The sequence below is a fragment of the Somniosus microcephalus genome, chromosome 3 (genome assembly GCF_052327205.1).
Source record: "Somniosus microcephalus isolate GS21.2 chromosome 3, FLI_Smic_1.0, whole genome shotgun sequence".
NCBI lineage: Eukaryota > Metazoa > Chordata > Chondrichthyes > Squaliformes > Somniosidae > Somniosus > Somniosus microcephalus.
This window is the reverse complement of record NC_140989.1, coordinates 310,145,095-310,171,922: the sequence shown is the minus strand read 5'-3', so window position 1 is coordinate 310,171,922 and position 26,828 is coordinate 310,145,095. Positions and strand designations below refer to the sequence as shown.

The 26,828-nt window shown below is 44.0% G+C and overlaps 1 protein-coding gene across 3 annotated transcripts in view; it reads left to right on the top strand.

Annotated features, from left to right (window-relative positions):
- faf1 (Fas (TNFRSF6) associated factor 1) overlaps positions 1 to 26,828 on the top strand; it is a 499,151-nt gene that overhangs the window by 421,031 nt on the left and 51,292 nt on the right. For all 3 annotated transcript variants that reach the window (XM_085982899.1, XM_085982900.1, XM_085982902.1), the window contains exons 16-17: positions 5,919 to 5,999; positions 8,144 to 8,221. In XM_085982899.1, the coding sequence (XP_085839025.1) occupies positions 5,919 to 5,999; positions 8,144 to 8,221 (159 nt within the window). The remainder of the gene's footprint in view (positions 1 to 5,918; positions 6,000 to 8,143; positions 8,222 to 26,828) is intronic.

The following is a 26,828-nucleotide window of genomic DNA, read 5'->3' as shown; positions in this document are numbered from 1 at the left end:
CCTTAATTTACTCCCTTTACTTCCTTTAAATTAAAGAATATTAAATACACTAGGGACCTTACTTCACTTTAAACACTACTTACTCTAAACTAGAGACCTTACTTTTACTTTAACGACTGGACTGTGGAAATACTCACCAGGTCCTACTTACCAATTAGCTCCTTCCCTTGTGCCGACGTCACTTTTAATCTCTGATGTCTCTTTCGAATGTTGCTTGTTTTGGTCCGCCCTTGCTGCTGCTCCCAATAGCTCGGTCTGGGCCTCGAGCCTCATGCTTTATTCCCTCGCTACTCCTTCGCCTGTTCCCTCACAGGTTGGTCCGCTCTCGCTGCTCCCAATAGCTCGATCTGGGCCTCGAGCCTCGGGCTTTATTTCCTCGCTCCTCCTTCGCCAGGCCATGAGGTTATAGATTGTGGTTGAATACAATTCTGCTGCTGCTGATGGCCCAAAGCGCCTCATGGATGCCCAGTTTTGAGCTGCTAGATCTGTTCTGAATCTGTCCCATTTAGCACAGTGGTAGTGCCACACAACATGATGGAGGGTGACCTCAGTATGAGGGCGGGTCTTTGCCTCCACAAAGTCTGTGCGGTGGTCACTGCTACCAATACTGTCATGGACAGATGCATCAACGACGGGTAGATCAGCGAGGTCAAGTAGGTTTTTCCCTCTTGTTGGTCCTCTCGCCACCTTCCGCAGGCTCAGTCTGGCAGCTGTGTCCTTCAGGACTTGGCCAGCTCAGTCAGTAGTGGTGCTACCGAGCCACTCTTGGTGATGGACATTGAAGTCCCCCACCCAGAGTACATTCTGTGCCCTTGCTACCCCCGGTGCTTCTTCCAAGTGGTGTTCAACAGGGAGGAGTACTGATCCATCAGCTGAGGGAGGGTGGTAGGTGGTCATCAGCAGTAGGTTTCCTTGCCCATGCTTGACCTGAAGCCATGAGACTTCATGGGCTCCGGAGTCAATGTTGAGGACTTCCAAGGCCACTTCCTCCCGACTGTATACCACTGTGCCACCACTTCTGGTGAGTCTGTCCTGCTGGTGGGTGGTGGCGGTTTCTGGGACATTGGCTGAAAGTTATGATTCTGTGAGTATGACTATGTCAGGCTGTTGGTTGACTATTCAGTGGGACAGCTCTCCCAATTTTGGCACAAGACCCCAGATGTTAGTGAGGAGGACTTTGCAGGGTTGTCTGGGCTGGGTGTGCCATTTTCATGTCTGAAGCCAGTGCCTAGGTCGATGCTGGGTGGTCCGTCCGGTTTTATTCTTCTTATTACTTTTCACGACGGTTTGTTACAACTGAGTGCCTTGCTAGGCCATTTCAGAGAGCAGTTAAGAGTCAACCACATTGTTGTGGATCTCGAGTCACATATTTGCCAGACCAAGTAATGACTGCAGATTTCTTTCCCTAAAGGACATTTGTGAACCAGATTGGTTTTTATGACAATCTGCTAGTTTCATGATCACCATTACTGATACTAGCTTTTTATTCCAGATTTTTTTTTAATTAATTGAATTTCAATTCCCCAGCTGCCGTGGTGGGATTTGAACTCACATCTCCGGCTCATTAGTCCAGGCCTCTGGATTACTAGTATGATAGCAAAATACTGCAGATGCTGGAAATCCGAAATAACAACAGAAAATGCTGGAAAAACTCAGCAGACCAGGCAACATCCGTGGAGAGAAATTAGAGTCAACGTTTCGGGTCAAAACCCTTTATCAAAACTAAAGAGGCACAGGGAATGAAATAGATTAAGAGGCCAGGCTGGGAGAGAACAAAAGAGAAGAGACATTAAGAGGTATTCAAAATGAGATGAGATGGTGATAGGACTAGTGGAGACAAAAGACAGCTCTAGATTAGATGTTGACTCTAATTTCTCTCCATGGATGTTGCCTGGCCTGCTGAGTTTTTCCAGCATTTTCTGTTGTTCCCTCTGGATTACTGGCCCAGTAACATAACCACTATGCTACTGTTTTCTGAATCTATCCCATTTAGTTCAGTGGTAGTGCAGTGTGAAATTTGTCCATTTTAATAAAAATTTTGATTACTTTTTTTTTTTTAAGTTTGTCGATCTTTATTTCAGGTTTGCCTTTTCCCCATGTGAGAGCCTCAGTCTCTGTTTTGCTTTCTCTAACATTTTTTAAAATTTAGAGTTTTAAGAGCTTACTCACTTCCTTGTTTGCTGTCTGTGAGAATTCTGCAATTTGATTGGCTGCTTAAACATCCTGTTGACATCACAGCAGCTCGCACAGGGGGATCCCCACTATACTTCATTGATTTGATTTGAATTGAAGGTCGGAAAACTCAAAGTTCTCCACACAGGGATTGCAAGATCTTTGTGCGAAAGGTACCTCGGGGCTAGTGGCGAATGCCTTTGTTTCACCGCTGACCGTAAATTTCAGGCCAAGGTCTACTATTCCTATGAGGTGCTCTCTGAGTGGCCTGAACAAATCTGGTGTGCGACGGCTGTTGCTCATGTTGGGAGCCTTGAGATGCTTGTTGCTGGTGACTATTGAGTGCTCAAGCCTATGAGGGCCCAGCTGCAAATTGCTGCACCTGGCTGCATGTTTGAGGTTTCTGCGTTTGAAAATTTTGAGCCCCTGCCTTAAAAGAGCAGAAATCGAGAGTTTCCTGGTTACAGCAGTTTGTGGTCTCTGGTTCCATGTACACAAGTCCGATATTTATTCTTTTGTTGGAAACTGCTTGTGGGAACCCTTCTGTTTACTGGAAATGGAGGACAAAACATAGAAGATAGGAGCAGCAGTAGGCCATTTGGCCCCTCGAGCCTGCCCTGCCATTCAATGCGATCATGGCTGATCATCCAAGTTCAGTACCCAGTCCCTGCTTTCTCCCCATACCCCTTGATCCCTTTAGCCTTAAGAAATATATCCAACTCCTTCTTGAATATATTTAATGTATTGGCCTCTACTGCCTTCTGTGGTAGAGAATTCCACAGGTTCACCACTCTCTGGGTGAAGAAATTCCTCCTCATTTCTGTCCTAAAAGGCCTACCCCTTATCCTTAGACTGTGACCCCTGGTTCTGGACTCCCCGACCATCGGGAACATCCTCCCTGCATCTAGTCTGTCCAGTCCTGCCAGAATTTTAAAAGATTCAATGAGATCCCCTCTTATTCTTCTAAACTCCAGCGAGTACAAGCCCAATCGTCCCAATCTCTCCTCATACGTCATTCCTGCCATCCCAGGTATCAGCCTGGTGAATCTTCGCTGAACTCCTTCCATGGCAAGAATATCCTTCCTCAGATAAGGCGACCAAAACTGCACACACTACTCGAGATGTGGCCTCACCAAGGCCCTGTACAACTGCAGCAAGACATCTTTGTTCCTGTACTCAAACCCTCTCGCTACGAATGCCAACATACCATTTGCCGCCTTAACCGCCTGCTGCACCTGCATGCCTACCTTCAGCGACTGGTGCACAAGGACACCCAGGTCTCGTTGCACTTCCCCTTCTCCCAATCTATTGCCATTCAGATAATAATCTGCCTTCCTGCTTTTGCCACCAAAGTGGATAACCTCACATTTATCCACGTTATATTGCATTTGCCATGCTTCTGCCCAATCATCCAACCTGTCCAAATCATCCTGTAGTTTCTCGGCGTCCTCCTCACAGCACACACGTCCACCCAGCTTTGTGTCGTCTGCAAATTTGGAGATATTACATCTAGTTCCCTTGTCTAGATCATTAATATATATTGTGAATAGCTGGGGTCCAAGGACTGATCCCTGCGGTACCCCACTAGTCACTGCCTGCCACTCGGAAAAAGACCCGTTTATTCCAACTCTTTGCTTTCTATCTGCCAACCAGTTCTCTATCCAAGTTAATACCTTGCCCCCAATCCCATGTGCCTTAACTTTACACGCTAATCTCTTATGTGGGACCTTATGGAAAGCCTTCTGAAAGTCCAAATACACTACATCCACTGGTTCTCCCTTATCTATTTTACTACGAAAACTATAATTGACTGTTGCAAAACAGAGACTAAAGTAATTTTACTCCTTTGCATCCAAATAAAACATATGATAAAGCACTATAAGACATCATGAACTTCCAGCTTCTTTAACAACATTGGAAAAAATGCAGTGTTTTCTTTTAAACTACCTTTTCAAATTAATTATTCTGTCACTAAAAGGTAAGGTACTTTGTCTTCCAATGCCAGTTCCTCTTCGTGCTTGGCTGGAGCTACAATCCTCCTGTTCTTTGAACAAAAGCAAAAGGACAACAGTCAGTTTTACAATAGAACAAGGCCAAGAGTGAGTCATAAAATTGTTTTTATTTGAAATTGTACTACCTTTGACTTGGTACCTGCATAGCAGATGGTGACTGAACAGTATTGGCCCGGAATTTGCAATCAGCGGTGAAGCAAGTGCGCTTGCTGCTGACCTCCAAGAAAGCTGCCCACAAAGATCTAGCGATCTCTGCAGCATGAATATCAGCTCACCCAACATTGATTTCATGCTGGCGTCAAGTCTAGGGCATCTCCAACGTCCAGCAACAGTGATGTCATCAAGCTGGAGAAGTAGCCAATCACACTGAAGAATTCTCACAGACAGAACACCAGGAAGTAAAATGCACTGATTTTCCTTCACGTAATTAATCAAATTAGACAGCAAAATAAAGATTGGGACATGCACATGGGATTAAGGTAGAAGCTGAAATATCATAAACAATTTTAAAAAAATTTAAATACCAAAAAAAAATTATGGTATTAAAAGCCATGAAATTTTTAAAATTTGACATACCACAAATATAAAATTAGTTTTTTGGGGCCATAACAGTTGTTCAGTAATATGAATCCATACGCCATTAAAAACCCAGTTGCACCTCATTCAAGAAAGCTCAACTTTTTCAGGGTTTTTTAAGAATGATATTACAGAGTAAAAGCTTAAGTTCTCGTCAGTTCAGTGATTTTTTCAAAGATTCCTGGCTCCGGGGAGTTCAACAGCGCACCCTATGGAGAAACGTGGAATCACTGACAGCAACTTCTGGATTTCTGCGTTTATGTGCGCATGCGCTATCTCTACAACTTGCTGTCAGTTTCAGAGGAGTAATGACGGCGAACGCTGACGGTTTCACCGTCATTACAACCGCAAACTCCGGGCCAGTGAATCAGTAATAATGCTCAATGTTACCAGGATTGGGGAGAGCTTTATCTCTGACCCACTTTCTTCAAGGCTGGTCATCTCCCTCATGAGGTTAATTGGATGTGGTAAATTGTAGATAGTCATGGGGGGAGTGGGATTGATGTGCCCAAATGGTCATCGTCTATATTTTATACTTTAATGAGTCAGATTGTTGCAGATAAGATATGTTTTATTTGGTTTGGCTTTTTTTGGAATGCAGCCATACCATAAGAAACATTTACACTTTAAAACAAATATAAAATGTCTTCCATCTGCTTTTTATTGCCAACCATTTTGTTTTAATGGAATCTTGTAGTCATTTTCTATAGTTTATGATTCCAGTGAGCCATTAAGGACATTAATTGCATCTACAACTGGACAATAGAACAATTTTCAGGGTACTTCTTTGCACTTCGGTGTAACTTTGCTTTCATATTCTGCCATAATGAAGCTGGATGCCTCCTAGACACATCAAGAGAAGCACAGTAATTACAGAATGGCACGTTTGCTGTGTGGGAATTTTTATATTAATTTCATCCAGAGAAAATCTGTGCTATTCTAGTTATGTCAATTAGTAGTGGATCTGCTACAATATATTTTGTCTTTGAAACTCATTATTTCTAATCATTTAAAACATTCTGACTGCAAATCGAGAGATTAAACTGCTCACAAATCTCAGTACAGGGCAGGCCCATAGTACTGAACCAAATAAAGAATTTTAAGCAAAGTATGTTTTTGGTTACCAACTAATTTTGTTCAACGTGTTACTTTTATAAGGATGAACGTGAAGCAAGAGAAAGGGTGAAACGAGAACAAGATGAGGCGTACAGAGTTTCTCTAGAAGCAGATCGAGCTAAGGTTTGTTCACGCCTGTTATTAATCCATTTTACCGGTATCTGATAGGATTATATTTCAACTGGATTTAAGATCTTCAAATAATTGTTTTTAAATGATATTAGGCTGACCTCTGTGGTAGGGCATTCTTTATTTCACCAGGAGAGATGCGGCTCAGTATTTCTAATAGCAGAACATTAGACTTTTAGTCAGAGTGCCCAGATACAAATTTTTGCGAAATTGCTTCTTTTTAGACTGATTTCACATTTATCAGTATAGGCTTTAAAACAGGTTATTGAAAAATGATTTATATATTAACTAAGAATAAACACCATATTTCTTTTAAATTTTCATCAAAAATTAGATGCTGGTGCTTCTAACTCAAAGTTTTTACTGGATGCAGAAACAGATATGAAGAGTGATCTTGAATTAAAAAATGTAAATGTTCCAGTTTAGTTCCTTGTTTAAATACAAATAGAAAAACACCTTCATTTTGATCCCAGTTTAACTGATTACAGTGGGTTTTGGGACAAGCATTTTATTGTTTGAGCTTTGAGCACATGGCTTAAGTGATTTAGTGTTCTTGATCCAAGAATGTGTTGAAATCTTTGCAGCTTTGGTCAGTTATTGTTCATTTCACAATTCAATCAAAGCAGTGAATGGTGCAGCATCTTAGATTTATTGTATTGCAATTACTGAACAAGATAATAGAGGACCATTAGAAAGACTTCAGGGTCATGAACCCTTAATCTACTGGCGGGTACAGGGCTATTCCAGTCTTCTTAGGCTGACACTGAAATAAACCTTAATACAGGTATTGCAGTAATAATGCTACTTGGATCTTAACTTCTGTACAATGACAACAAACAAAAGTTTACCTGAAACCCTGTGTCCTCTCCAACTATCAGCCAATCGCCAACGTCCCTTTCCTCTCGGGTCCTGGAAAGCAGCATTTCCATCCGACTCTATGTCCACCTCCCTCTCCACCCCCTGTATGAATCCCTTCAATCTGACTTCCATCCTTCCCTCTGTACTCAGACTGCCTTGATCAAAGACATTCTGTGTGACTGTGACCATGATATGTTATGTCTCTCTGATGCTCCTTTGTGCCCTATTCTATATCTTGAACATTAAAAAGTTTACTTATTTGTTTTTCTCAGTCTCCCATATTCCACCATTCACTTTGGAGGAGGTATCCACATTGGGAAAATTGGTTTCTGACTTGGCTGAAAACCAGATCCAAAGGATCTTTTCAAAATCACTGCCTGCCAGAAGGTTGACATGACTGCCAACCAGGAAAAGTTCCTGCAGCAAGAGTTAACTTGTCTGTAAGGTTTGCAAATTGGTTGCATCCAAACAAAGTAAATTGCCTATGGCACAGTAAGGATAAATAATTGGTCCAAGTCCCGTTCACCCATCACCCCTGTACTCTCTGGCCTACATTGGCTTCTGGTCCGGCAATGCCTGGATTTTGAAATTCTCATCCTTTTTTTCAAATCCCTCCATGGCCTCGCCCCTCCCTATCTCTGTAATCTTCTTCAGCCCTAGAACCCTACAAGATCCCTGCGCTCCTCCAATTCTGGCCTCTTGTGCATCCCCAATTTTAATCGCTCCACCATTGGTGGCTGTGCCTTCAGCTGTCCAGGCCCTAAGTCCTGGAATTCCCTCCCTAAACCTCCAGACTCTCTCTCTGTCTCTCCTCATTTAAGGCGCTCCTTAAAACCTACCTCTTTGGCCAAGCTTTTGGTCATCTGTCCTAATATGTGGCTCAGTGTCAAATTTTATTTGATAACGCTCCTGTGAAGCACCTTGAGATGTTTTACTATGTTAAAGCCACTAAATAAATGCAAATTGTTCTTGTTGTCTGGATTTATTGAAAGCTGCTCTCCACTGTTTCAGCTTTGGGATTTTTCCAGCACTTCTTTTAAACAAACGGTGCAATCAAGAGGACACTTCATCTTTTTGTATTAGAAATATATGTCCATTAAGTAAAATTAAAAATGTTGTCAAGGAATATATGTACCTTTTGTGATCTACTTATCAAGTCAGAAATGGAACTTGTAAAGATAAAACAATGCCCTTGAACTGTCCATTTTTTTTTTAAGTGATATGTTAAATTGCTTTCAATTTAATGTGTTTAAATTCCAATTTTATTTATTATAAATCAGAGAGAAGCACAGGAAAGAGAAATAGCAGAGCAGGTGCGTCAAGAACAGATTCGAAAAGAACAAGAGGAAGAACGTGAGGTAAGACTTTATATTAGCCGAACCTTTTAATATATTTGTGTTCTTCGCACCTTGTAGTATATGTAAACTTCACGAAGGAGGTCTCGCCATCAGCATTGCTTCAAAATCTTAATTGCAAAGAAGTATAATTAACTTTAATGCATCTTTTCTTTTTATCTTTCTCTTCTTTTAAAAATATTTTGTTCAAACAATGAGTGCTCTTGACACTGTCGGAGGAAACTGGTTTGAAGAAGTTACTGTGTGCAAGGGAGGGAACTGAATTAACATGGATTGTTGAAACACACTTGGGTTAATAATTGCATCTCTACCCGTGTTAATCCAACAGCAGATTAGAGATTTGAACGCGATTGGTCTCGAGTGCACCATCTTGAATAAAATCAAACTAATCACGTGGATACAGATGGGACGACAACAACAGCAACTTGTATTTATGTAGCACCCTTAATGTCGTAAAACGTCCCAAGGTGTTGCACAGGAGTATTTTAAGACAAAAAATTTGACACCGATCAACATAAGGATAAATTAGGGCAGGTGGCCAAAAGCTTTCTTATCTCCACCCAAACGGATTCTACATCTTGATCTTCCAAGCCAAGATCATTTCTCACTACTGTACTGATCTCATCTTTTATTAACAGAGCTACTCCACCTCCTTTTCCTTTCTGCCCATCCTTCCGAAATGTCAAATAATCCTGAATATTCAGCCTTGGTCACCTTGCAACCACGTCTCTGTAATGGCTATCAGATCATACCCATTTATTTCTATTTGTGCCATTAATTCATCGATCTTGTTACGAATGCTGCATGCATTGAGATAAAGACCCATTAATTTTGTCTTTTTACCATTTTTCTGTACTCTGACCCTATTTGCTGGTGCACTCTTATGCTTGTACGCTCTGTCCCTTCCTGTCACACTCTGGTTATCATTACCCCTATCGCTACCTTGCACTATTGCCTTGTCCTTTCTCTTTAACTTTAACTGGTGTAGTAGCAGAACCCGCATCCCACTACTGATGTAACCTGTATGTTGGTGCTTCAATATGCTTCAGGTGTCAGCTTCGCCTCTGAGTCTGAAGGTTGTGGGTTCAAGTTCCACTCCAGAGACTTGACCACATAATCGAGGCTGATGCTTCGGTACTGTACTGAGTGAGTGCTGGACTGTCGAAGGCACCGTCTGTCAGATGAGACGTTAAATTGAGGCCCCGTCTGCCCTCTCGGGCAAAAGTAAAAGATCCCATGGCACTATTTTGAAGAAGAACAGGGGAGTTATATTTATTCCTGAACCAACATCACTAAAAACAGATTATCTGGTTATTATATTGATGTTTGTGGGATCTTGCAGTGCGCAAATTGGCTGCTATGTTTGCTACATTACAACAATGACTAAACTTCAAAAGTACTTCATTGACTGTAAAGCACTTTGGGATGTTCTGAGGTCGTGAAAGGCACTATATAAATGCAAGCCTTTCTTTTTATGCTGTATCACCACACAGCAACTGAGTGTCTGTTTTTGATGTAATGTTTGTTGAAAATTAACAGATTAACAAATATGTAACAAACCCTATGTGAAATTCACTTCCAGGCTTAGTGGGTGAGGCAGAAACTATATCAAGGTTAGAGTGGATAGTTCGATGAAGGACAAGGGGTTGAAAAGGGTAGGTAAATGTGATTAGAACTTTATATTCACATGGGGGGTAAACACTGACACATTGGGCCGAATGGCCTGTTTCCATTTTGTAACTTCTGTGTATGTATCTTTCGTATGAAGTCACTGAGGATGAGGAGTCGTTTAGTGCAGAAACTGAGGGAGAAAACAAGGGAGAAACTCTGGGTGGGGCTGGGAAAGGCATCAGACAATGAGGATTTTAAAGAAGAGGCAAGATGGGTAGAACAGATTGAGGTACTCAAGATGGTGCCAGAAGAGTAGGGAGAGATGCTAAAATGTATCTGGGTAATAAGGGCCATGCCATCACCACCGTGGTGGTTTGGGCAGCAGAGATAGTGAACAGTATAGCCAAGTCCAAAGCCTTCGGTAAGGGGCAAGGTGTCACCACCCAGGAGCCAAGTTTCTGTCAAACCTAGGATGTCAGTTCAATTATCCACAAGGTTCTGGATGGCAAAGGCCTTGCTTGCTAGTGAATGAACACTCTGGAGTGAAATTCACCTTCATCTCACCCTATCAAGTGGAAACATCTTCTCTACATCTACCCTATCGAACCCCTTCATAATTTTAAAGACTGCTATCAGGTCACCTCTCTGCCTTCTCTTTTCTACAGAAAAGCACCCCAGCCTGTTCAGTCTTTCCTGATAGTTATAACCTGTCAGTTTTGGTATCATCCTTGTAAACCTTCTCCGGTGCCTCTATATATTTTTTATAATTATGGAGACCAGAATTGAGCAGTACTCTGTGTGATTTAACCAGGGTCCTATATAAGTTTAACATAACTTCTCGAATTCTATTCCACTAGAAATGAATCTGCGTTGCTACTTTTAATGATTTGTGAATCTGTACCCATAGATCCCTTTGCTCCTCTACCCCATTTTCCAAGCAGTATGTGGCCTCCTTACAGTAACACCTCCCACTTATCTATATTAAAATTAATTTGCCATTTACACACTCATTCTGCAAGTTTGTTAACATCTTGTATTTTGTTGCAGTGTTCCTCCGTATTAACTATACCCCCACAATTTGGTGTCATCCACAAATTTTGAAATTGTACTTCTGATTCCTGAGTCCAAATCATTTATGTAAATCGTGAATAACCATGGTCCCAGCACCAATCCCTTTGGAATACACCTTCTGCCAGTCTGAGTAACTACCTTTAACCTCTACTCTCTTCTGTTTTGTAGCCAGTTTGTTATTCATTCTGCTACTTGTCCCCGACTCCACATGGTTTGCCTTAGTCATGAGTCGACTACGCGGTACCTTATGGATTGAAAATTGGCTAACGGACAGGAAACAGAGAGTAAAAATAAATGGGTCTTTTTCGGGGTGGCAGGCAGTGACTAGTGGGGTACCGCAGGGATCAGTGCTTAGGCCCCAGCTATTCACAATATGTATCAATGATTTGGATGAGGGAACCAAATGTCATATTTCCAAGTTTGGTGACGACGCGAAACTAGGTGGGGTTGTGAGGAGGATGCAAAGAGGCTTCAAGGCGATTTCGACAAGTTGAGTGAGTGGGCAAATACATGGCAGATGCAGTATAACGTGGATAAATGTGAAGTTATCCACTTCAGTAGGAAAAACAGAAAGGCAGAGTATTATTTAAATGGTGATAGATTGGGAAATGCTGATGTACAAAGGGACCTGGGTGTCTTTGTACACCAGTCACTGAAAGCAAACATGCAGGTGCAGCAAGCAGTTAGGAAGGCAAATGGTATGTTGGCCTTCATTGCAAGAGGATTTGAGTACAGGAGCAAGGATGCCTTACTACAGTTGTACAGGGCCTTGGTGAGACCACACCTGAAGTACTGTGTGCAGTTTTGGTCTCCTTACCTAAGAAAGGATATATTGCCATAGAGGGAGTGAAGTGAAGGTTCACCAGACTGATTCCTGGGATGACAAAACTGTTGTATGAGGAGAAATTGGGTCGACTAAGCCTGTATTCACTAGAGTTTAGAAGAATGAGAGGGGATCTCATTGAAACGTATACATTTCTGACCGGGCTAGATAGACTGGATGCAGTGAGGATGTTTCCCCTGGCTGGGGGGTCTAGAACGAGGGGTCACAGTCTCAGGATACGGGGTAGAATATTTAGGACTGAGATGAGGAGAAATGTCTTCACTCAGAGGGTGGTGAACCTGTGGAATTCTCTACCACAGAAGGCTGTGGAGGCCGAGTCACTGAATATATTTAAGAAGGCGATAGTTAGATTCCTAGAAGCAAAAAGCATCAAGGGATATGGGGAGAGAGCGGGAATATGGTATTGCGATAGTGGATCAGCCATGATCATATTGAATAGCGGAGCAGGCTCAAAGGGCAGAATGGCCTACTCCTGCTCCTATTTTTCTATGTTTCTATTCCAAGTCACTCCAATTCAATTCAATTCAATTCAACACTCCCAGCTGGTCTCCCACATTCTACCCTACGTAAACTTGAAGTCATTCAAAACTCAGCTGCCCATGTCCTAACTCTCTCCAAGTCCCGTTCACCCATTACCCCTGTGCTCACTGACCTACATTGGCTTCCCGTTAAGCAATGCCTCGATTTCAAAATTCTCTTCCTTGTTTTCAAATCCCTCCATGGCCTCGACCCTACTTTCTCTTTAATCTCCTCCAGCCCAACAACCCCCCCGAGATATCTGCGCTCCTCTGATTCTGCCCGCTTGAGCATCCCTGATTATAATCGCTCAACCATTGGTGGCTGTGCCTTCTGTTGCCTCGGCCCTAAGCTCTGGAATTCCCCACCTAAACCTCTCCGTGTTGCTACCTCTCTTTCCTCCTTCAAAACGCTCCTTAAAACCTACCTCTTTGACCAAGCTTTTGGTCACCTTCCTTAATTTCTCCTTATGTAGCTCGGTGTCAAATTTTTTGTCTTGTAATACTACTGTGCAGCGCCTTGGGACATTTTACTACGTTAAAGGCACTATATAAATGCAAGTTGTTGTTGTTATTTGCAGACTTCCCCCAAGTTCAGAGCGTCATTGACTGCACCCACATCTCCCTGCTAGCTTTTCCAGATAACACCATTGCCATCATGAATTGCAAGGGCTTACACTCCGTTAATGTGCAACTGGTGTGTAATCAGCAGCTCATCATGCAGGTCTGTGCCTGCTTTCCAGGCAGCTGCCATGATGCTTTAATCTTATGCCAATCCTCCATCCCCTGCCACTCTTTTCCCCTGCACAGCAGGTGAGAGGCTGGCTGCTTGGGGAACACAGTTATTCCCTGCACACTTGAGTCATCACTCCTCAGAAATCCACGCTCAGTGGCTGAACTGCGCAACAAATCAGTTTCATGGCTCAACTAGAGTCCTCATCAAGCAGACCATTGGAGTCCTCAAGCTACGATTCCACTGCCTAGACAGGTCTGGTGGCTTTCTACAATACAGGCCATGAAGAGTTTCCCTTATGATAGTGGTTTGCTGTATGCTGCATAACTTTGCTCTGTAACAAGTACAACACATTGGATGAGGACCTTCAGCGTGATGAGCGAGAATACTGTTGATGAAGATGGTGAGGACTCCAACTGCCTGCAGGAAGAACTAGTCTCCAACAACTCATTGCAGGGCACTTCAGCTGAACCTTCCCTTCTCCCCTGCATTAACATTCATGTCCAATATCTGTCCCAGTCCGTCCACCCAAGAATAAACGGCAAGTGCCCAAAGACTAACATTGATTTTCATGTCACTTGACATTACATGTTTACCAAGAACACTGCATGCACAGGGGAAGATTTTGCACCTCCCGGTCAGTGGAAACAGGGCAGTAATGCCCCCAAAATAGTGGGGAATGACTTACCACCGCGTTCCTGCTGATGGTATGGCCATCTTTATCTTCAGGGCCTACCGCTGGGCAGCTGAAGCGCCCAACTGTGTCAGGCGGTAGGCCCTTTTAATCTATGATGTACATAGGACCCTGATTGCCAGTTTAGTACAGTACTGGGCTGTGCCAATTCACAATGTAATGACTGGCGATCCAGCCAAAGAGGAGCATAGCAGATAAGTTTTAATTCCTTTTTGTGAAGCCGGGAGGAGCAGGATTGCACCTCCAGGTTCCAGAAAAAACAACCTGGGCCGCTGACGCACCGGACCTCCTTCCCCCGCCCCCGCCGCCGCCCCCCGCCCCCGCCCCCCCCCCCCCCCCCGAGCCCGAAAACAGACACCTCTCTCCATTGGACCTACCGTCTTTCAGCCTGGAGGGCGCCTGTGACCCCATATAGCCTGTCTTAAGTGCTTTCTTACCGACTTTGGTGCTTCTACAAGGTAATTCGACAAGATGTTCCCCTGTGACTTCAGCATGGCAGATGAAAGGCTGTTGTGGCTAGTCGAGGGCTTTGAGAAGGTAATGCAATAATTGTGGGGGACTTTAATCTTCATATAGACTGGACAAATCAAATTGGCAAAAGTAGTTTGGAGGACAAGTTCATGGAATGTATTCAAGACAGTTTCCTAGAACAATATGTTGTGGAACCAACCAGGGAAGAGGCTCTTTTAGATCGTGTCTCTTTGCAGCTGGAGAAAAGCTTGGAGGGGGAGGATTCAGTTGTCACGGTCCACATAGGAACCAACGACATAGGTAGAACTAGAAACGAGGTTCTGCTGAGGGAGTTTGAGGAGCTAGCGCCCAAATTAATTAGCAGAACCTCAAAGGTAATAATCTGGATTACTACCTGAGCCACGTGCAAATTGGCATAGGGTCAAACACAACAGAGAGTTGAATGTGTGGCTCAGAGTGGTGTGGGAGACAGGTGTTTTGATTCGTGGGGCACCGGCACCAGTACTGGGGAAAGAGGGAATCAAAGAATCATAGAATGGTTACAGCATGGAATAAGGTCATTCGGCCGTCGAGCCCGTGCCAACTCTCAGCTAGTCCCACTCCCCTGCCCTTTCCCGTAGCCCTGCAAATTTTTTTCCTTCAGATACTTATCCAACTCCCTTTCAAAAGATAAGATTGAGTCTGCCTCCACCACCCTTTCAGGCAGTGCATTCCAGATCTTAACCACTCGCTGCGTAAAAAAGTTTTTTCTTACATCGCCTTTGGTTCTTTTGCCAATCGCCTTAAATCTGTGTCCTCTGGTTCTCGACCCTTCTGCCAAAGGGAACCCGAAAGGACTACAGATCACGAACCCACTCAAGTCGACCTACAACACAGACTACGCTGAGAGACTTTGCCGTCGTACCTCTCGCACACTCCTCAACCATCTCGTACACCAGCTCTACAGCAGACGTCGAAACCGAGATGGAGTCCATGTTCTCAGCCTGTGCTCAGGACGCAGCAGACCAGCTACGAGACACCGCCAAACAAACAAGGCAACGGAACTACGCTACCTACATGCACACCAAGAACAGGAAGCTTGAGGAACTTGGCATCACCAGCAGCAGCAACCAAGCCTCCTCCGGTACCACGGTTGAAACCACAGGGAAATCCATCGTCAACCTGTCCGACCACACCCTTCAACCAGACGAAATTGAAGTTCTCAGCCGAGGGCTCAATTTCTGCCCCACCACCAAAATGGACCCCATCGGTCTCGCAGCAGACACAGAGGAATTATCAGGAGAATGAGGCTCTGGGAATTCTTCCACAAATCCCAAGATGTCAGCAGCGAACCCAATGAGACAATCAATGATCCGGAACAGCAGACAGAGGGATCCGCAGTGCAGCAACCGAAGAAGAAAGAGTCAAATTGGACCCCTCCGGAGGGTCGCTGCCCTAAGCTTGACATGTATGCTCAAGCTGTCAGGAGATGCATCAACGCCAGATTCATCAGCCGCACTCACAAGACAGTCCAGAATGTCACCCGAGCACAACGCAACGCCATCCACGCTCTCAAGACCAACCGCAACATCGTCATCAAACCAGCAGACAAAGGAGGTGCCATCGTCATACAGAACAGAACGGACTATTGCAAAGAAGTATACCGACAACTGGACAACCAGGAACACTACAGACAGTTACCCGCAGATCCGACCAAAGAACACACCCGCCAACTCAACAGACTGATCAAAACCTTCGATCCAGACCTTCAAAGCATCCTACATGCTCTCATCCCACGTACTCCCCGCGTGGGAGACTTCTACTGCCTCCCAAAGATACACAAAGCCAACACACCTGGACGTCCTATCGCATCAGGCAACGGAACCCTGTGTGAGAACCTCTCTGGATATGTCGAGGGCATCCTGAAACCCATCGTACAGGGAACCCCCAGCTTCTGTCGCGACACTACAGACTTCTTACAGAAGCTCAGCACCCACGGACCAGTTGAACCAGGAACACTCCTCGCCACGATGGACGTCTCGGCACTCTACACCAGTATCCCCCACGATGACGGCATCGCTGCGACAGCCTCAGTACTCAACACCAACAACAGCCAATCTCCAGACGCCATCCTACAACTCATCCGCTTCACCCTTGACCACAACGTCTTCACCTTCGACAACCAGTTCTTTACCCAAACACACGGAACAGCCATGGGGACCAAATTCGCACCCCAATACGCAAACATCTTCATGCACAAGTTCGAGCAAGACTTCTTCGCCACACAGGATCTCCAACCAGCGCTATACACCAGATACATCGACGACATTTTCTTCCTATGGACCCACGGCGAAGAATCACTGAAAAGACTACACGATAACATCAACAAGTTCCATCCCACCATCAAACTCACCATGGACTACTCCTCAGAATCAGTCTCATTCCTGGACACACGAATCTCCATCAAAGACGGACACCTCAGCACTTCACTCTACCGCAAGCCCACGGACAACCTCACGATGCTTCACTTCTCCAGCTTCCACCCTAACCACGTTAAAGAAGCCATCCCCTATGGACAAGCCCTGCGAATACACAGGATCTGCTCAGACGAGGAGGAACGCGATGGACACCTACAGACACTGAAAGACGCCCTTGTAAGAACGGGATATGACGCTCGACTCGTCGATCGACAGTTCCGACGGGCCACAGCGAAAAATCGCATAGACCTCCTCAGAAGACAAACACGGGACACAACCAACAGAGTACCCTTCGTCGTCCAGTACTTCCCCGGAGCGGAGAAACTACGCCATGTTCTTCGCAGCCTTCAACATGTCATCGATGACGACGAACACCTCGCTAAGGCCATCCCCACGCCTCCACTACTCGCTTTCAAACAGCCGCCTAACCTCAAACAGACCATCGTTCGCAGCAAATTACCCAGCTTTCAGGAGAACAGCGACCACGACACCACACAACCCTGCCACAGCAACCTCTGCAAGACATGCCAGATCATCAACACAGATACCATCATCACACGTGAGGACACCACCCACCAGGTACATGGTACATACTCATGTGACTCGGCCAACGTTGTCTACCTCATACGTTGCAGGAAAGGATGCCCCGGAGCATGGTACATCGGCGAGACCATGCAGACGCGACAACGGATGAACGGACACCGCGCAACAATCACCAGGCAGGAGTGTTCCCTCCCAGTCGGGGAACACTTCAGCAGTCAAGGACATTCAGCCTCCGATCTTCGGGTAAGCATTCTCCAAGGTGGCCTTCGAGACACACGACAACGCAAAATCGTCGAGCAGAAACTGATAGCCAAGTTCCGCACCCATGAGGACGGCCTTAACCGAGATCTTGGGTTCATGTCACGCTACATGTAACCCCACCTGATGCAGGGTCATCCAGACTCGAGTCGACATTGGCTTGTTCTCTCCACACAGATGCGGCCGGACCTGCTGTGATTTCCAGCCAAAAAAAATGTTTTTTGTCTTTTTTTGTTTTTCATACAGACCCCAGCATCTGCAATATTTGACCCCTTGTGACCCCACCTCATTGTTCTTTGATGTAATGTTTCCCTGACTGACCTGTTTGGACACCATTCACACCTTTGACTGCTGTGATTATCTCTCTGCCGAGGTGTGATAAATGGCAGTTGGAAAGGTTACCTGTAAACATCTGACATGATTCTCTGACTATATAAGCTGTGTCTTTATGCATTTCTCCACTTCACCTGAAGAAGGAGCAGCGCTCCGAAAGCTTGTGATTTCAAATAAAGCTGTTGGACTATAACCTGGTGTCGTGTGACTTCTTACATTTGTCCACCCCAGTCCAACTCCGGCATCTCCACACCAAGGGAACAGTTTCACACGATCTACTCTGTCCAGACCCCTCATGATTTTGAACACCTCTATCAAATTTCCTCTCAATCTTCTCTGCTTCAAGGAGAACAACCCCAGCTTCTCCAGTCTATCAACATAATTGAAGTCCCTCATTCCTGGAATCATCATTCTCATAAATCTTTTCTGCACCTTCTCTAAGGCCTTCACATCCTTCCTAAAGTGTGGTGCCCAGAATTGACACAGTACTCCAGTTGGGGCCGAACCAGTGTTTTATACAAGTTCATCATAATTTCCACACTTTTATACTCTATACCACTATTTATGAAGCCCAGGATCCCGTAAGCCTTTTTAACTGCTTTCTCAACCCGCCCTGCCACCTTCAACGATTTGTGCACACATACCTCCCAGTCCCTCTGTTCGTGCACCCCCTTTAGGATTGTACCATTTAGTTTATATGTCCTCTCCTCATTATTTCTACCAAAATGTATCACTTCGCACTTTTCTGTGTTAAATTTCATCTGCCACGTGTCCGCCCATTTCACCAACCTGTCTGTCTTCCTGAAGTCTATCACTTCCCTCCTCACTGTTCACTATATTTTAAAATTTTATGTCATCTGCAAATTTTGAAATTGTACCCTGTACACCCATGTCCAAGTCAATAATATATATCAAGAAAAGCAGTGGTCCTAGAACCGACCCCTGGGGAACACCACTGCATACCTTCCGCCAGTCTGAAAAACAACCGTTGACCACTACTCTGTTTCCTATCACTTAGCCAATTTCGTATCCATGCTGCCACTGTCCCTTTTATTCCATGGGCTTCAACTTTGCTGAATGCCTTTTGGAAATCCATATACACGACATCAACCACATTACCCTCATCAACCCCCTCTGTTACCTCATCAAAAAACTCGATCAAGTTGGTTAAACACGATCAGCCTTTAATAAATCCGTGCTGTCTTTCCTTAATTAATCCACACCTATCCAAGTGACTGTTAATTTTGTCCCTGATTACTGTTTCTAAAAGCTTCCCCATTACTAAGGTTAAACTGACTGGCCTGTAGTTGCTGGGTTTATCTTTACACCCTGTTTTGTACAATGGTATAACATTTGCAATTCTCCAGTCCTCTGGCACCACCCCCGTATCTATGGAGGATTGGAATATTATGGCCTGTACTTCTGCGATATCGGCTCTCAATTCCCTCAGCATCCTAGGATGCATCCCATCCGCTCCTGGTGATTTATCTACTTTAAGTACAGCCAGCCTTTCTAATACCTCTTCTTTACCAATTTTTATCCTATCGAGTGACTTCACTACCTGCTCTTTCACTATGTCTATGGCAGCATCCTCTTCCTTGGTGGAGACAGATGCAAAGTACTTGTTTACTACCTCAGCCATACCCTCTGCCTCCATGTATAGGTCTTTTTGGTCCCTAATCAGCCCCACCTCTTTTACTACCCTTTTACTATTTATATGCCTATAGAAGACTTTTGGATTACCTTTTATGTTGGCTGCCATTCTATTCTCATTCCCTCTCTTTGTCCCTCTTATTTTCTTTCTCACTTCTCCTCTGACCTTTCTATATATAGCCTGATTCTCAGATATATTTGCAACCTGACATCTGTCACACGTGCTCTTTTTCTGCTTCTTCATATTCTCTATCTGTTTCATCATCCAGGGAGCCCTGACTTTATTTGCCCTGCCTTTCCCCCTAGTGGTAATGTACCTCAACTGTACCTGAACAATTTCCTCTTTAAATGCAGCCCATTGTTCATTACAGTTTTACCTGCCGATGTTTGATTCCGTAAAAGATAGGAGCAGGAGTAGGCCATTCGGCCTCTCGAGCCTGCTCCTCCATTCAATGCGATCATGGCTGATCATCCAAATTCAGTACCCTGTCCCTGCTTTCTCCCCATATCCCTCGACCCCATTAGCCTTAAGAAATATATCCAACTCCTTCTGAAATATATTTAATAAATTGGTCTCTACTGCCTTCTGTGCTGGAGAATTCCACAGGTTCACCACTCTCTGGGTGAAGAAATTCCTCCTCATTCTATCCTAAATGGCTTACCCCTTATCCTTAGACTGTGACCCCTGGTTCTGGACTCCCCAACCATCGGGAACATTCTTCCTGCATCTCGTCTGTCCAGTCCTGTCAGAATTTTATAAGTTTCAATGAGATCCCCTCTCATTCTTCTAAACTCCAGCGAGTATAAGCCCAATCGACCCAATCTCTCCTCATACACCATTCCTGCCATCCCAGGTATCAGCCTGGTGAATCTTCGCTGAACTCCCTCCATGGCAAGAACATCCTTCCTCAGATAAGGTGACCAAAACTGCACACAATACTCGAGATGTGGTCTCCCCAAGGCCCTGTACAACTGCAGCAAGACATCCTTGTTCCTGAACTCAAACCCTCTCGCTGTGAAGGCCAACATACCATTTGCCGCTTTAACTGCCTGCTGCACCTGCATGCCTACCTTCAGCGACTGGTGCACAAGGACACCCAGGTCTCGTTGCACTTCCCCTTCTCCCAATCTATTGCCATTCAGATAATCTGCCTTCCTGTTTTTGACACCAAAGTGGATAACCTCGCATTTATCCACGTTATATTGCATCTGCCATGCTTCTACCCAATCACCCAACCTGTCCAAATCATCCTGGAGTTTCTCTGCATCCTCCTCACAGCACACACGCCCACCCAGCTTTGTGTCGTCTGCAAACTTGGAGATATTACATCTAGTTCCCTTGTCTAGATCATTAATATATATTGTGAATAGCTGGGATCCAAGGACTGCTCCCTGCGGTACCCCACTAGTCACTGCCTGCCACTCGGAAAAGGACCCGTTTATTCCAACTCTTTGCTTTCTGTCCGCCAACCAGTTCTCTATCCAAGTCAATACCTTGCCCCCAATCCCATGTGCCTTAACTTTACACTCTAATCTCTTATCCGGGCCCTTATCGAAAGCCTTTTGAAAGTCCAAATACACCACATCCACTGGTTCTCCCTTATCTATTTCACCAGTTACATCCTCAAAAAATTCCAGTAGATTAGTCAAGCACGATTTACCTTTTGTAAATCCATGTTGACTTTGTCCAATCCTGTCACTGTTTTCCAAGTGCTCTGCTATTACATCTTTTATAATGGACTCTAGCATTTTCCCCACTACCGATGTCAGGCTTACCGGTCTGTAATTCCCTGTTTTCTCTCTCTACCACCTTTTTTGAATAGTGGGGTAACATTAGCTACCCTCCAATCCATGGGTACTGTTCCAGATTCCATCGAATGTTGGAAGATGATCAGCAATGCATCTACTATTTCTAGGGCCACTTCCTTAAGTACCCTAGGATGTAGATTATCGGGCCCTGGGGATTTATCGGCCTTCAATCCCGTCAATTTCCCTAACTCCATTTCCCTACAAATACTGATTTCTTTCAGTTCCTCCCTTTCATCAGACCCTATGTTCCCTGACATCTCTGGGAGGTTATTTGTGTCCTCCTTTGTGAAGACAGAACCAAAATATGTATTTAATTGGTCTGCCATCTTTGTTCCCCATTATAAAGTCCCCTGATTCTGACTGCAAGGGACCTTCGCTTGACTTCACCAATCTTTTTCTCTTTACATATCTATGAAAGCTTTTAGAGTCAGTTTTTATGTTCCCTGCAAGCTTACTCTCATATTCTATTTTCCCCTTCTTAATTAATCCCTTGGTCCTCCTTTGTTGAATCCTAAACTGCTCCCAATCCTCAGGTTTACTGCTTTTTCTGGCCAATTTATATGCCCTCTCCTTGGATCTTAGGCTATCCCTAATTTCCCTCGTTAGCCACGGTTGAGTCACCTTTTTTGTTTTATTTTTATGCCAAACGGGGATGAACAAATTCTGTAGTTCATCCATGCGGTCTTTGAATGTTTGCCGTTGCCTATCCACCGTCAACCCTTTGAGTGACATTCCCCAATCAATCCTACCCAACTCGCACCTCATACCAGCATAGTTTCCTTTATTTAAATTCAGGACCCTGGTCTCTGAGTCAACTACTTCATTCTCCATCTTAATGAAGAATTCTATCATATTATGATCGCTCTGACCCAAGGGGCCTCATACAACAAGATTGCTAATTAATCCTTTCTCATTACATAATACCCAGTCTAAGATGGCCTGATCTCTAGTTGATTCCTCGACATATTGGTCCATGAAACCATCCCGTAAACACTTCAGGAATTCCTCCTCCACAATATTGTTACTAATTTGGTTAGCCCAATCTGTATGTAGATTAAAGTCACCCATAATGACTGCTGTGCCCTTATTGCACGCTTCTCTAATTTCCCTTTTAATGCCACCCCCAACCTCCGCATTACTGTTTGGAGGTCTATATACCGCTCGCACTAACGTTTTCTGCCCCTTGGTATTTCTCAGTTCTATCCATACAGATTCCACATCATCAGAGCTAATATCCTTCCTTACAATTGTGTTAATGCCCTCTTTAACCAGCAATGCTACCCCACCTCCCTTTCCTTTTTGCCTATCTTTCCTGAATATTGAATACCCCTGGATGTTGAGTTCCCAGCCTTGGCCACCCTGGAGCCATGTTTCTGTAATCCCAATCAAATCATATTCGTTTACCTCATATTCCAGTTTACCCGGGCCAGATCAGTTCTCATCCCACTGAAATTGGCTTTCCCCCAGTTAAACATTCTTACTCTAGATTGCTCCCTGTCCTTTTCCTTTGCTAATCTAAACCTTATGATACTATGATCACTGTTCCCTAAATGTTCACCTACTGACACTTGCTCCACTTGATCTACCTCATTTCCCAGAACTAGATCCAGCAGTGCCTCCTCCCTTGTCAGCCGGAAACATATTGATCAAGATAGTTCTCCTGAACACACTTCAGAAATTCTTCCCCTTCTCTGCCCTTAACACTGTTACGATCCCAGTCTATATTAGGATAGTTGAAGTCCCCATTATTACTACTCTATAGTTCTTGCACCTCTCGATAATTTCTCTGCAAATTTGCTCCTCCATATCTTTCACACTATTTGGTGGTCTATAGAATACACCTGGTAGTGCAATGGCACCTCTGTCATTTTTTAACTCACGCCAGATAGATTCTGTCCTTGACCCCTCTAGGACATCCTCCCTCTCCAGCACTGTAACGTTCTCCTTAACCAATACTGCCACTCCACCTCCTATCTTTCTTTCCCTATCTTTCCTGAGCACCTTATAACCAGGAATATTTAATACCCAGTCCTGCCTTTTTTGAGCCAGGTCTCAGTTACTGCCACGATATCATATTCCCATGTGGCTATTTGTGCCTGCACAGCTCACTTACCTTGTTTTCTACGCTTCGTGTGTTCACATACATACACTGTAAACCCATCTTAGACCATCCTGTATTCTCTTAGTTTAAGCCCACCTAATACCTTACTTTTTCTTACTTTGGTGCTCTCTGCCTCTCCCAATCCTTTGAACACTTTATTTCCCTTTTCTAATGTTACATCCTGGTGCCCAGCCCCCTGCCAAATTAGTTTAAACCCTCCCCAACAGCCCTAGCAAACCTCCACAACAACACTAGCAAACCTCCTGGCGAATCGAGTAACTAGGGTGGGGGAGGGTTCAGGTGAGGGGAAATTTATAAATCTATAGAGAAAAGTCAAGGCCATCGAGCAGTGTAGCGATTTGGGTAAAGATAGACAGAGTGTGACCGGAAGGGACAGAGAGTTTAACGGCAATAGTACATCAGTGAATAAGGTCAAATCAGGAAAAAATGCTACAAGGTTAAAATTAAAGGCGCTTTATCTGAATGCATGGAGCATTTGTAACAAGGTGGACGAATTACTGGCACAAATAGAGATAAATGAGTTTAGAAACATAGAAAAATAGGAGCAGGAGTAGGCCATTTGGTCCTTCGAGCCTGCTCCGCCATTCAATATGATCATGGCTGACCCTCTCGATACCATATTCTCGCTCTCTCCCCATACCTCTTGATGCCTTTTATGTCTAAAAATCTATCTACTTCTTAAACATATTCAGTGACTTTGATCTAATAGCCATCACCGAGTCATGGTTGCATGGTGACCAAGGTTGGGAACTAAATATTCCAAGGAACTTGATATTTTGAAAAGACACACAAAATGGAAAAGGGTCCGTGGAGGTGGGCCGGTCGGGGGTGGGGGGGGTGGGTTTAGCCCGGATAATAAAGGATGACGTGAGGATAGTAGTGAGTAAGGATCTTGTCTCAGAAGAGCAGGACGTAGAATAAGTATGGGTTGAGATAAGAATTAACAAGGGGCAGAAGGCACTGGTGAGGAGTAGTTTATAGGCCCCCTAACACTAGCTGTACTGTTGGACAGAGTATTAATCGAGAAATAAGGGAAGCTTGTCACAAAAGTAATGCAATAATCATGGGGAACATTAATCTGCATATAGACTGGATAAATCAATTTGCAAAACTAGTTTGGAGGACGAGTTCATGGAATGGATTCGAGACAGTTTCTAAGAACAATACAATAACCAAGGAAGAGGCTATTTTAGATCTTGTCTTGTGTAATGAGACAGGGTTAATTAGTAATCTCATAGTAAGGGATCCTCTGGGGAAGAGTGATCATAATATGATAGAATTTCAAATTGAGTTTGAGAGTGATGTACTTAAATACAAAACTAGAGTATTAAACTTAAATAAAGCCAATTACAGTACATTGATATCGGGCGAGTTGGCTGAGGTAGATGGAAAAATGAGATTAAAAGCCTTGACGGTAGATAAGCAATGGCAAACATTTAAAGAAGTATTTCATAATTCTCAACGAATGGTTGAGAAATAAAAACTCCACGGGAAAAGTGATCCATCTGTGGTTAACTGAAGATGTTAAGGATAGTATTAGATTAAAAGAAGAGGCTTATAATGTTGCCAGGAAGAGTAGTAAGCTTGAGGATTGGGAGAGTTTTAGAAACCAGCAAAGGATGACCAAAAAATTGATAGAAGGAAAGACTTGCATTTATTCAGCGCCTTTCATGACCACCGGACGTCCCAAAGCGCTTTACAGCCAATGAAGTACTTACATCCAGTGTAGTCACTGTTGTAATGTAGGAAACGCGGCAGCCAATTTGCACACACCACAAACAGCAGTGTGATAATTATCAGATAATCTGGGATTTTTAGATGTAGATTGAGGGATCAATATTGGCTTGGGCACCAGGTATAACTCCCCTGCTCCTCTTCAAAATAGTGCCATAGATTCTTTTACGTCGACCTGAGAGCAGACAGGGCCTCTGTTTAATGTTTCATCCAAAAGACGGCACCTCTGACAGTGCAGCACTCCCTCAGTACTGCACTGGAGTGTCAGCCTAGATTGTTGTGCTCAAGTCTCTGGAATGGGACTTCAACCCTCAACCTTCTGACTCAGAGGTGGGAGTGCTACCAACTGAGCCACAGCCTACACTGATCGAGAGAGAAAGTAGAATATGAGAGTAACCTAGCAAGAAATATAAAAACAGATTGTGTATGTAAAAAGGAAAAGAGTAGCGAAAGTAAATGTGGGTCCCTTAGAGGCTGATAAGTATTTTGTATCTGTTTTCTCAGTAGAAGACACAAAAACATACCAGAAATAGTAGGGAGCCAAGGGTCTAACGAGAGTGAGGAACTTAAAGTAAATAATATTAGTAAAGAAAAAATACTGAAGAAATTAATGGGACTAAAAGCCGACAAATCCCCTGGACCTGATGGCTTACATCCTAGGATTCTAAAAGAGGTGGCTACAGAGATAGTGGATGCATAGGTTCCAAAATTCCCTAGTGCATTGGAAGATAGCAAATGTAACATCGCTATTCAAGAAAGGAGGGAGAGAGAAACAGGGAACTTTAGCCTGTCATCAGTCGTCTGGAATATGCTGCAATCCATTATTAAGGAAGTGGTAACAGGGCACTTAGAAAATCATAATATGATTAGGCAGAGTCAACATGGTTTTATGAAAGGGAAATCATGTTTGACAAAATTATTATTGTTTTTTGAGGATGTAACTAGCAGGGTAGATAAAGAGGAACCTGTGGATGTAGTATATTTGGATTTTCAAAAGGCAGTCGATAAAGTGCCACAAGAAAGGTTGTTGCACATGGGGTTGGGGGTAATAAAAACAGAATAGGAATAAATGGGTCATTTTCAGGTTAGCAGGCTGTTGCTAGTGGGGTGCTTCAAGGATCAGTGCTTGGGCCTCAACTAATTATAATCTATCAATGACTTAGATGAGGGGATCGAGGGTAATGTATCCAGGTTTGCTGGTGATACAAAGGTAGGTGGGAAATTAAATTGTGAGGAGGGTGTAAAGAGGCTGCAAAGGGATATAGACCAGTTAAGTGATTGGGCAAGCAGGTGGCAGATGGAGTATAATGTGGGGAAAAGTGAGAAACAATTAAATGTTTATGCTCAGAGGGATATGGGTGTCCTTGTACATGGAATACAGAAAGTTAACATGCAGATACAGCAAGCAATTAGGAAGGCAAATGGTATGTTAGCCTTTATTGCAAGGGGGTTGCAAGAGTAAAGAAGTCTTGCTGCAATTGTACAGGGCTTTGGTGAGACCTTAGCTGGAGTACTGTGTACAATTTTGGTATCCGTACCTAAGGGTGGAAATACTTGCCTTAGAGAGGGTGCAATGATGATTCACTAGATTGATTCCTGGGATGAGGGGATTGTCCTATGAGTAGAGATTGAGTAGAATGAGCCTGTATTCTCTGTTGTTTAGAAGAATGAAAGGTGATCTCATTGAAACATATTAGATTCTGAGAGGGCTTGACAAGGTAGATGCCGAGAGGCTGTTTCACCGGTCTGGAGAGTCCAGAACT